The 13,237-nt window shown below is 43.0% G+C and overlaps 1 protein-coding gene across 1 annotated transcript in view; it reads left to right on the forward strand.

The window, feature by feature from the left end:
- The window catches only part of LRP1 (LDL receptor related protein 1), a 379,537-nt gene that overhangs the window by 86,851 nt on the left and 279,449 nt on the right, over positions 1 to 13,237 (forward strand). Inside the window, exon 2 of the mRNA XM_077297715.1 lies at positions 10,536 to 10,658. Within this exon, the coding sequence (XP_077153830.1) occupies positions 10,536 to 10,658 (123 nt within the window). The remainder of the gene's footprint in view (positions 1 to 10,535; positions 10,659 to 13,237) is intronic.

A 13,237-nucleotide genomic window follows, 5' to 3' on the forward strand; every position in this document is an offset into this window, starting at 1 on the left:
TTGCATTAAAAGGAACCCAGGGCCAACCGCACCAGCATATGGTCTCACAAGGGGTCTGATGATCTCATCTCGGTACCTAATGGCAGTCAGGCTACCTCTGGCGAGCACATGGAGGGCTGTGCGGCCCTCCAAAGAAATGCCACCCACATCACTACTGACCCACTGCCAAACCGGTCATGCTGAAGGATGTTGCAGGCAGCAGATCGCTCTCCACGGCGTCTCCAGACGCTGTCACGTCTGTCACATGTGCTCAGTGTGAACCTGCTTTCATCTGTGAAGAACACAGGGCGCCAGTGGCGAATTTGCCAATCCCGGTGTTCTGTGGCAAATGCCAAGCGTCCTGCTCGGTGTTGGGCTGTGAGCACAACCCAGATCTGTGGACGTCTGGCACTCAGACCATCCTCATGGAGTCGGTTTCTAACCATTTGTGCAGACACATGCACATTTGTGGCCTGCTGGAGGTAATTTTGCAGGGCTCTGGCAGTGCTCCTCCTGTTCCTCCTTGCACAAAGGCTGAGGTAGCGGTCCTGCTGCTGGGTTGTTGCCCTCCTAAAGCCCCCTCCACATCTCCTGGTGTACTGGCCTGTCTCCTGGTAGTGCCTCCAGCCTCAAGACTCTACGCTGACAGACACAGCAAACCTTGCCACAGCTCGCATTGATGTGCCATCCTGGATGAGCTGCACTACCCGAGCCACTTGTGTGGGTTGTAGAGTCCGTCTCATGCTACCACGTGTGAAAGCACAACCAGTTTCTTTTCACAGAAGTTTGATTTACTTGGAGTTATATTCTGTTGTTTGTGTCCCCTTTATTTTTTTGAGCAGTGTAGTTCCCCATAGTATAGAACTGCCATTATTATATAGTTCGCCTTGTTCTCAGAATTGGTCAGAACTCCATAATCAGATCCTTTTCTACAGATATATATAATAATTTGTCAAGTAGCGAATAACCCTTTAGTGTCCCGCCCAGTCGAAAACTTCCTTATTTATGGGGATTCTTAACTGTCCCCTGTTATCAAAAGGGGAATGAAGAGTTAAGATTTCCAGTGCCTGACTCTCTTGTTATTAGGAGATGAAGTCCACCAGAGCTACCTGGCAGATACCTGGCCAAGTGTGTACATGGGGGATTGAGAATGGGCTCTGATCTGGCTGATGGGTCTATAATATTTTGACTGCTTAGAAAAGTCTTAATTAACTCCTTTGCTTCCAAAATCTATAATACTGTACATGTAGCAGAAATATCAAATTGCAGAATGATGTTGAAAGCTGAATACATGCTGTAAGCCTCGAGTAGTTAAATTGGTGAGGTCCTCTGTATCATACTCCATTCCTGCTGATGTTAATGCATTAGTAATGGCTTCTGAGTGATTTCTCTGTATTACTCCATGGCCCCTACTCTTAGTTCTTAGCGGATTATGGCTTTTTGGAAAGCTCGTCTTCCCCGTTAAGGCTATGATGCACTCTTGAAATCCGACAATGAGAACATTCACCTCTTCAGGTTCCCATCACAAAGGATTTGTACATAATTGTCGCCCTTTGTCATAAAACGGCACTGCAAGTTTTAACATCGCTTTCTCCAAATGACAGCCGGCCCTGCAGATTGCCTGATATTTACGACACCTTCATTGTACGGGGTTAATGAAAAATAATTGAAACCGCTGTCGCCTTTACATTTCCAGCACAGGAGCCTATAACTTCAGTCCATCAGGGGCTTGTCGGCTACGTAATTGCCCCTCTGTTATTGCTTTCATGGAATTTTGGGACGGTGTCCTATACGTCTAATTGACATACTCTGGTTCTCCAACAATAGCATTTCATGGGTGATTAGAGAATAATAGACCTCCATGTCATTGAACTTGGGTCCTGCCCATTACGGGGAGGCTGCTCTTCTCCATACATTATCCGAGGCAGACTTCTTCTAGCCAGGAGGAAGATGAAAGCCGGTTTACCCCTGATCTGTATATAATTTAGGAGATGAAAACAAACCATTTCCAGCCAGGCAGGGGGTGACGTGGTATTTGAGGATCTGCCAAGTTCTCATTTTCTTCTCCAAAGTCTCCCCTTTTTGTATTTGCCGTTCTGTTCCTCCTGAAGAAGAGAGTCTCATTGCTCCGTTGTGCTTTGTTAAACATCTCCTATTTCTCTCCAGCCATCACAAATGGGCTTGAGGCGCGGAGCGTGTGACCAAAATGTTAAACAAAGGTCTATCATTTTGGTCACGTCTCCGCTGCAGCTCCTGCCAGGGAGTAGAGAGCATACTAATGTTCAAGGGTTGCGAAAGGCCTGCTCGCTACTGTGCCATGGCTAGATGGAGGTCTTGTTCTTGAGCTGTCACTCATTCCTGCACATGTTCTGTATCGATGTGAATGCAGTCGGCAACCCAGTTGTCCAGCGCACACAATACTCTAAAGACCATCCATGGTGTAGCTGTCCGGCTATGCGGCCATTATCGTTTATTATGGCTTGTTTGCGTCATTTATCGCTTTAGACGCTGACTTTCAAAATTATTCTTGCCGGGTGCTGCTTTTATCGGTTTCCTTTTTTTTTTTTTTAACTCTATTACTATGTAAATCTTTTAATTGCAAAGTGACATAGTTTCATACTTTTTAACCCCTTCGCGCCGTGACTAATTTCGGTTTTTGCATTTTTGTTTTTATCCTCCCCTTCTTCCCAGAACCATATCTGTTTCATTTTTCTGTCCTTAGGGCTTATTTTTTGTGGTACGAGTCATACTGTTGAATGACACCATTCATTTTACCACATAGTGTAATGGAAAACGGGAACAAAATTCCAAGTGGTGAGAAATTGTAAAAAACAAAAAAAAAAGCCCACACATATTGTTAATTTTTTTTTGGAGCAGTTGTTTTTGCGGTTTATATTGTGTGGTAAAATGACCTCGCAATGTAATTCTTCTCACGATTATGGGGATATCAAACACGTCCAGTCTTGTTATTATTTTAGTGGTGAAAAAAATGAAAGTTTGGAAAAAAATAAATAAATGTTTTGAGTTGTGTCTCCATTTTCCGAGACCTGTAGCAATTTCATTTTTCTGTCGATAGAGCTGTGTGATGCTTATTTTCAGTGGGGCGAGACGGCGTTTCTACTAATACCATTTTGAGATAGATATGACATTTTGATTGCTTGTTACATCTTTGTTTGGTGGTATTGTAGCAAACCCAGAAAACGTAATTTTGGCATTCTTTAATTTTTTTCCGTTTACTTTGTTTACCAGTTGGGTTAATTTTGAGCTGTCTTTTCTGAAAACGGTGATGCCACACACACAAACACATACACATATATTTTTTTTATTATCTTTTATTTTTAATGGGGATGGTTGATTTTAACATTTTTTTTTTTTTATATATATTTTTTTAAAATTTGTATTTATTTTATTTTTTTACCTTTCACTGTTTTTGTTAGTTCCCTGAGGGGACTTGAAGATTCGATAGTAGGATCGTTTGTGCTATATACAACGATGCCACAGTATATAGCAAAAATCACGGTCTCTTTTGAAGCCTCGTCACAGGGAGGGTTTCAAAGGAGCTGTATAATGACAACCATGGAGGTCTTCCAACAGCTCCCTGCTGTCATAGCAACTCATGGCCATGGCACTGGCGCCCCAGTGGGCCCTTAGAATGACTGTCCTCTTTGCTGGCTCACTATTAATGCTGCTTTCAGAGATTAGTGTGCCATTTAACAGGTTAACAATATCGGGCTTTGCTTCATGCCACCTGCTTTGTTAGAGGCAATCCCAGGCTGTAACACACAGCCATTACCTGCCTGGTATGGGGTCACCCCCCAGCCCACTCCATACACCTGCTACTGACGTGTGCCGTACATGTACGGCGGATGTCACGAAGGGAGGTAAGACTGAAGGCAGTCATGAGTCCATCGAGTTCAACCTATAGCCTATCATGATCTTATTTGTTTTTTTTTCTATTTTTACTATTACTATTGATAGAAAAAATATAGAATAAATCATCAGATTATGACAATTCGGGCAAAACAAATAAAAAAAATTAAATGGGCAAAAAAGAACTTATGAAGATTTTTATGATCCATTTCTGATTTATCAATAGACATGCATATGAATGCAGGAAAATAGCAAACCACAAGTATGAATGTCCCATAGAGTTCACATTCGAGGTAGAAGGTCATGGACATGTATTGTTTGACTGCTGGGATTTATTTGCTTCTGCTGTTTGTTTTTCTTAGTATTCGGCTTGATGGCTAAATATCAATAAATACTGAAGGATTTTTTTGGCTTTGGAAACTTCCAAATCTTTCATTTTGCGTGGACTCATCAGTTTTAGGAAGCTCGGGGCCAAAGGACAGTTCGACCTCTAACATAATGGTAGTTTTATTTTTCTGTAGAAATCTTAGCATATACCGGTTGATTTGCCAAGCCTAGAAGATGACTTGCTACTTCTATCTCTTACCTGCCAGCGCTCCCGGCACCGCGCGTCCTCTTCTAACAGATCCAGCACACTAATGTTAAAATGGTTGCTGACCTAGCAGAGGCCGGTGGCTGACGTGACTGCACCGGTCTCAGGCGTGGCATGACAGTGACTTCATACGTCTTTGACGGGCGAACACACGTCAGCCGCCGGCCTTGTTAACTATTACGACGGGCCAATACATTTCAGCTGAATGTGTGTCCTCAGATGCACATTCAGTTGAGACCAGCGACCCCCTATACATCTTGTTGGGGTGTCCGCCGAGGCCCACTGGAGAATTCTCCGGTGTCCCCGTAGGCCTGTCCAACCCTTGCAGTAGTACACTGACCGTCTTGCAGCGCCTCTATAGCAGGGGTAGGGAATCTTTTTTTTTTTTTTTTTTTTTTTTCCTACCAAAGGCCATTTACATATTTATACCATCTTTCAGGGTCAATACAAATTGCGTGCGAACTCCAATTAAGTACATCCTGATGCTTGCACTACTGTCAAGATGTAATCTTTCATTGCACGCACCTCAGCATTCATTAGTGAAGGTCATCAAAGGCCATAAACAGCCCGTGGGCCTGAGGTTCCCCTCCCCTGCTCTAATACTATAGTATTAGTCGGTGATATGTATTACTGCACTATATAATAGAGGCCCTACAAACTGTATCACTCTTTGGCTGTGCCAGGATGAGCTGCTTCTTTGGATTTTATATATTGGGGCCTGCTTTACGCTTAGTTAGCTACTTATTATTTTCTTAATCGTTTCCTCCGTCTTTGAGTTGCCATTTTGGTGGCTTGTGAGCCAATTTCTGCACCGGATTCCTATAGCCTCTAGTTACAGCATTGACTTGCGTAGTGATGACAATTGTAAATTAGATGGATTGCAGTTACGAGGAACATCCAACTTGACACCTTGAGATAAGACCCTGCATTATCTCATAGATTGGAAGCTACATCATTGAATCCAAGAGGTACTATTGAAACGTGAATTAAAAATGGGAAAAATCTCAAATAACTGCTGTTTGTTTTGTGATGACATTTGAGAATGTCCGCACAGTAAAGAAGCGATCTAAAATGGAAAGGGCTTCATCTGTGGTCAGATGAGATTCCAGTGTCATAAAGTGGTCCACCTCAAGCACGGTGGGACAGGTCACGAATATGTTTTAATATGCTTCCAACGAGTACGTTTGTTTTTCTGCCACTTGAAGCCAGTGTCGACCTCTTCTCTTTATCTGACGTTCCATGCTATACCTCTATCGGCAGGGTTTTTATTGCTCACCTTTTTGACCCCATCATCACTGCATTGCGGCATCATTACAGTCAAATTGATGCAGTGACCCAAGCGGTCATCTTCTCACGTCAGCATTTATAGTGCTCGTACGATCACTTCTCCTTGCCTCAAGTGCAGCCTAAAGAAGTCCGAGAGGGTTTGGAAATGAAGCTGAGAAGAAAAGTGTCTCAGCCAACGTTTACGATGAGACATTTAATTTTATGAAGCCCTCAATAATATTTAGAAAGGCCACAAAATGAATTGTGTAGACATCTCTTCTGAAAGCTATTTGTGAATACACACGGAATTCCGACCATAACTTCTGAAGTGTAGAAGGTTTAAAACGGCAAAAGAAAGAAAACAGTCATAAATAATATCAGACTTACTGGGAGATGCCGTAGCCCCCGTCTGCACTACACAGCTCTGACTTTGTTATTTTCCACCATGATTGTAACGGCACAACAGTGGATAGGTAAAGAGCAGAAAGGTAGCCAACGAAAAGGTATGTAATGTCATTCACCGGTGCAACACTAAATTAGCAAGTTATCTCTTCAGAGAGGGAGAGGACATGAACTCTCGTGCCGCCTATAGGAAGTAGCAATCCTAAAAGTCTATATCGATTCTCTAACGAGCCTGGTCACATGACTTAGGATAAAAGCCAAAATCAAAATCTCAATTTGCCGACACCGTGTTTCGGGGTACTGCCCCTCATCAGTGCAAAGAGTGAGATCTGGTTTGGCTGATTGAGAGGCGTCTGACCGGGATCCAAGGGGTAACGCTTCTTACATGTCAATACTGACATTCCGAGATGAGGAGACCAAATTGGGTGACGCCACTAACACTATGGAGGAATCGGCTCACTCATTAGGGACATACAGCGAGGTCTCAACAAAAATCACACACACAGCAAATTGAAACAATTCAAAAGTACTTTTGGTAGATAATAAGTTAAACATATAATTTATAGCAACATAAAAGACTCATCCCAGTTGGGTCCCTCCATAAATACAATAGAATAATGCATCATATAGAGTTGAGCTAAAATGATTTGCCAGATCCTCTACAGCCACATCTGTAGTCCATGGCCACTGCCCAGGATCCGGAGCGCCTCCTACCTTCCGACATCCCCGGCGCCTCTTAGTTGGCCTGACAGGACATCATGCGTTGCGTCAGACCATAATGATGAGTATCTCCGGGCCTACTAATCAGGAGAGGCTCTGCAGAAAGCACTCATTTTTCTTTTTAATGGTATTAATCGTTCTTACTATATATTAAAACAAGAGGTTATTGTATCCATAATAAAAATCACTGAATTCAGTCTGTGATCTGCAATGTCTCCGGTGGCATTAAGGCAGGCAACTTGCCGAATGAGATGAACTGCTCTCCTGTAGAGAAAAGTCTGTACTGCTGTGATACCTATTCATTGATAATAAGCGCGACTGTCTCCGATTGCATCGATATTTCACTCATCTGCATCTGTCCTGTTCACATTAGGAGTGTGGTTTCCAGTGAATACTTTGACCGGATGCCTGCGATGATTCTAGGCAGTGGCTTGTGTAACTGATAGCATCCCAATGTAAAGTAAAAATAAAAGTATATATGTAACGTACACATTTATTCCTGGATATTGTTGTACAGAATAGTCTAGCATTGCTTAAAGTACAAACGTGTTTTGCTTTTTTTTTCCTATTTGCATCTTGTATGGAACAAACAATCTGGACATTTGTACGTCCCAGTTTTGAGTAGATGGCAGGACTTTCACATGGATTTTTTTTTTTTTTTTAAATAATGAAAGAATATATAATTTTGTAATGGCATAACTGCATTGTATGGCTGATTAAGGAGATATCAAGAACTATAACTATAGTATCTTCCCTGTCTCTCCCATACATCGGCACTTATGGCTCGGCACAACAGTCCTTTGTTATAAAAGAGAGAGCTGCTGACAGTAATAATAATAATTTTGTGTATATAGCGCCAACATATTCCGCAGCACTTTACAACTGAACGGTTGCATATCTCCAAGGAGAACAAAAAGACCAGCCACTAAAACTCATCATGTAAGATCCCCCAACATCATCTGTCGGGGAAGAGTCAGAAGCCCCCATACACATCAGACCGACGGCTGATCCACCTGGTATCGGGGGGGGGGTTCGGCCATCTATAGTCTAATGTGAAAGGGTTTTTTTCACAGTTTTTAATGTTTGGAACCTTTCCGAATATGTTGGATTTTCTATGGCTGATCGCAAATCGTACTGCCTTAGACTTCAGTTTTTAACAGTAAAATCATAGCTCTAAAATAATCCAAATTGTAGACAAGTTGCACATGTGACTTTTTCTGAGAATTGCTGTTGCACAACACCTGTTACCGTGTAGACCCAGCCTTAATGATGGAGATGGCGCAAAGAAAGTCTTCCCGACAAGAACATCCAAATAGAACCAGTGGTTCTATTCTGGAGAACAAATGACCCTTCTGGACCTCCTACAGACACAAAATCCAACATCCGAATGTGCGTTCGTGCCATCCCCAGTGATCACAGGCACCCCTGTTGTTTTGGTCACTAGTAGAGAGGCATGAACCCTAACTGTAAAGTTTAGTTTCGTACCGGGTGCTGAACTCTGAACGCTGACTTCTCCCGGAAGTCCATTTTAGTGTTTGGAGTCCCGGGAGAACTGTGTGAGCGGGAGAGACACTCTGTGAGGGTACGCTACTTTCTCTGGCAGCCCCTTAGCCCTTACTATGATAATTTTACAGCACCAAAGTTCTGGTCGCTATTGATTTCTATGGGATTCGGGTTCAAGTTCGGGTAGAGGTCTGGTACCCTAACTGAACTTTGGAGTAAAGTTTGGAGGAACCTGAACATCCACAGGTGTGCGCGTCCCTAGTCACTAGTGTCCATCCAGGACAAGAAGACTACAATCAAGAGAGAGCAAATGTTAATGCAAATCCTTCCATGTAGCCTGTAATTCCTCTGTGGTCAAATTTTGTAAATGTCTTGGATCATTAACCCTCAGTATAGTTTATATCCTCGTCTGTACATCGGCGTTATGTTGTAGTCCCGGTTCTAGGTGATAAATGTATGTAGATCACTTGTGCCCTGACATCCTCAGCCCTGGTGTATTGTTCCGGGGTTGTGGTTGTGTTCTAGGTCCTTAGATTTTACACAGTACCCCCATTTGTGACATTGTAATCTGTCCCCGTTGGTGTAAGAAAACCACCCCAGAGCGGCCAGTGGAGGACGGTTCATGTAGTCTATCCACATTCATGCACGAGTCATTTATTACCTGGCAATGAATGTGTTACAGTGCGTTATTGATAAGCCGGGAATTTCATGAACTGCAGAGATCATAGAAAAACACTTAAAAGTAGAGCAAGTCGGGAGGTCATCGTTTCCTGAACGTGAATGGTTCCTTTTACAAGGGTCTGCACTGCAGGTTTTGGGTTTGACTGTTTAACCTTACACAGGATTTATAAAAATATTTTCAAATAAAATATATAATTTTAATAATTAAAGAAAAAAAAGGTTTTCAGTACGTACTAGAAATACTCAGGATCACTGAAATGGGATGAGAGGTAGAACTAAAGACCTCCGAGCTTGTGCGGCATCATGGAGGTCCAGCTGATTTCCTGAACATTTGGCTTTTATTGCTGATGAACGTTATCTTCAAGCTTTTTCACAATGTAAAACACAACCAGACCTCTTTTGATGCCAGTAAAGGTGTCTGCACACTTAAGGTACCGTCACACTAAACGATATCGCTAGCGATCCGTGACGTTGCAGCGTCCTCGCTAGCGATATCGTTTAGTTTGACACGCAGCAGCGATCAGGATCCTGCTGTGATGTCGCTGGTCGCTGAATAAAGTCCAGAACTTTATTTGGTCGTCCGATCGCCGTGTATCGTTGTGTTTGACACCAAAAGCAACGATACCAGCGATGTTTTACACTGGTAACCAGGGTAAACATCGGGTTACCAAGCGCAGGGCCGCGCTTAGTAACCCGATGTTTACCCTGGATACCAGCGTAAAAGTAAAAAAAACAAACAGTACATACTCACCCAGCGTCATACCTCCCCCAGCGTCTGCTTCCTGACACTGACTGAGCGCCGGCCCTAAAGTGAAAGTGAAAGCCGCTGTGCTGTTAGGGCCGGAGCTCAGTCAGTGTCAGGAAGCAGACGCTGGGGGACGCGCAGGTGAGTATGTACTGTTTGTTTTTTTTACTTTTACGCTGGTAACCAGGGTAAACATCGGGTTACTAAGCGCGGCCCTGCGCTTAGCAACCCGATGTTTACCCTGGTTACCCGGGGACCTCGGCATCGTTGGTCGCTGGAGAGCGGTCTGTATGACAGCTCTCCAGCGATCAAACAGCGACGCTGCAGCGATCGGCATCGTTGTCGCTATTAATGTGACGGTACCTTTAGAAGTCATTGTTCTGTGTATTCGCAGAACCTCTATGAAGCACTAGATGTGTATCTGCCCCTCTAGGCCATGTTCCCACCATGAGCTTTTGGTCAGTTATTGACGCTGCAAAATTTCTGCACTTATTATTTAAGTTCGGTTACTGCGTTTTTACATTGCAATTTTGCTACTTGCGTTTTTATCGTGCTTTTGACGCTGTGTTTGAAGAAGTAGCGCTGAAATGTCCTGTACAATGGCTCTGGTATGTTGTATGGAGCCGTCGCTATAAACTACAACCCTCTCAAACCAATTACTAATGCCCTGGCTGATTTTCATGTCCTGATAAATTTTTAGATTGTTTTTTTTTTTAATTTTTTTTTTTATTTTTTTTTATTTCTCATAGATAATAATGTATTGTTTTCTTCTTCCAGCTCCAAAAACCTGTAGCCCTAAACATTTTGCCTGCAAGGACCAGGTAACGTGCATATCGAAAGGTTGGAGATGTGATGGCGAAAAGGATTGTCCCGATGGATCCGATGAAGCTCCTGAAATATGTAAGTGAATGTTATATCAACCATGCAGAAATATTGCCGTCTGGCCATATACAATTAGCTTTACTATTTGGGGGTGACAAAAGTTGTTTGGCAACAGACATTAAAAGGAACCTGTCTTCTGAACCTCCCCGATGCTGGTGCGTAGATTCCTTCTGCCAGGAGGAAATGAACTTTATTCATTTATTCATTAAACGGGTTTTCTCAAGTTGTCTCTTGAGCAGCTCGGAGCAATATATGATTTGTAACGGAAGCTTGTCAGATGCTGAGAGGGAGGTGAGGGATAACTGCTGTATAGAAATCTATGGGCTGAAGAGAAGTGGCTGGGATGTTAGGAGTTAACACCTTTCCTGGAATATAGCTATTGCACACTCTATGGAAACCAGCTGTGCACTATTGAAGATAAAAGTTGTCATTGCAGGAGAAAGACAGCAGTTTGGAAAAGCATGTCAATTGGAAGCTTGCTTATTTTTTTGCTATCTAACTAATTAAAGCAATTTAATAACTTGAAAATACTCCTTTTAGAGGCTCACCTCTCTAAATGAATTTGATGAATATGAAATCAGTGCACCCTTCATAAAGACTGGGGTACAAAACACAAGTCCTAATAAATCATGGAAAAATGGAAGCGTAAACCAGCTAAGGGCGAGGTACAAGATAGGGTAAAAGTGCAGACTTTTGTCCTGGGGTATTACCGCAATTCTGGAGATTAGACAAAGGGCACATTTTTTGCCAGTTCAAAAAAGTTTCCTTTTTTTTTTTTATTCATGTGGTTGTAAGAGCTCTAATGTATTTTTTTCTCATTCTCTTATCCAAATACTTTTGCCTTTTTATTGATACATAGGGCCTAATGTCTGTCATTCTTATACTAAGGTATATTAAGATTTTATTGATGCATCGGTAATGAGGGAGGGGAGAGAATTTCAAATTCACAATTTTCTTTTTTATTATTTATGTTTGCTGATTTTTCCCTATAACGGGATGGCATTGGGGCCCCAGATACAAGTTAAATTCAGCCTCCTAATTGCTCTGTAGAACTCAGCCCTGTCTGCTTTTGTACTGGCACCCGGCATTCACGTCATCTCCAGGATGTGAGGACGAAGCCCTATTCTGACCTCCTGGACACACGGCTCATTCAGCACTCAGGATACATCTATCAGGGAGGCAAACACCGCAATAAACCGTCTCTGTGTTCACTATCGGTGCCCTGTAGCTGTACAAACTTCAGGTAGCTGCTAATTCTGCAAGAATATGCTAAAGTTAATGTGGGCTTTCTGGATGATTCATACGTTTGTGTGATGCGCAAGCATTTAAAGGGAACCTGCCAGCAGTTTTTTGCGATTTAATTTGAGAGCAGCATAATGTAGGGCAATAGACCCTGATTCTAGGGATGTGTCACTTATTAGGCTGTTCGATGTGGTTTCAATACAATCAGTGTTTTATCATCAAGAGATTATCATTAGAACACTGTTTCATGTAACAGGCAGTCCAGCTAAGCTCTGTATCCCCATTCCTATGAATAATTGCAGCTTTCTGACAATGTATAGTTTACACAGTAAGCGCCAATCAGGGGTGTGGGCGGAGTTATGCACAGCTCAGCATTCTGAGCACTGCTACATCTACAGCAAAGAAAACAGGGTTTCTATCAAAACTACACCAAGCAGTCCGGTAAGTGATACATCTCAGGAATTGGGATCTCTGCCCCTACAGAATGCTGCTCTCAGATTACGTAGCAAACACCTGCTAACAAATTTCCTTGAAAAAGGAATGGTCACCATGTTTCACAATGCAAACTGCATACATTGTGTGATAGGCATGATAAGACTGCTGTGTTATAAAGGGAACCTATAACGTGAAAAACTCTATGAACCTGCAGATATGGCTTTAATCTGCAGGTTAGTAGCGTTCTGAACATGCCTGACGCCTGCACTTAGACCTCCGCTTCCGGGAGGAAATTAACTTTATTCCCCTGGCAGCGTTCGGGTTTCAGTCATGGAGGTGGCGCCAGCTCGAATTCAGTCACTGCTCGGTGTATAGAGAGCGGCGGCTATAACCGCACCCCCGGCCCTGACTGATAGCTTGCTGAGTATGAGAGTTTGCTGTCAGTCAGGGCGGGGGGTGCGGTTATAGCCGCCGCTCTCTATACACCGAGCAGTGACTGAACCTGCGCCGCCTCTGATTGAAACCCGAACGTTGCCAGGAGAAATGAAGTTATTTTTATCCTGGCAGCGGGGCTTTCAGTGCGGGCGCCGGGCAGGTTGGTACCGCTATTAACCTGCAGATTAACCCCATATCTGCAGGTTAGTAGTGTTTTTTTTTTCACGTGACCGGTTCCCGTTGATGGAGGTTCCACAGAAATGTATGGAGCAGTGGTCACACATGTGCAGCATCTCTCCACCAACACAGGGAACTCTGAGAGCCTTGCTTTTAGAATTAGTGGGCTTCCCAGTGATTAGACCCTTCAGTTATCATACGTTTATCATCTATCCACAGGATAGGTGAGAAGTGATGCTTATGAACTGCCCCTTTGAATACATTGCTTGAATTTTCAAAGTAAGTAAACTGGCCTCATTAGGTCCAAA

Source organism: Ranitomeya variabilis, chromosome 3 (genome assembly GCF_051348905.1).
Source record: "Ranitomeya variabilis isolate aRanVar5 chromosome 3, aRanVar5.hap1, whole genome shotgun sequence".
Taxonomy (NCBI): Eukaryota; Metazoa; Chordata; class Amphibia; order Anura; family Dendrobatidae; genus Ranitomeya; species Ranitomeya variabilis.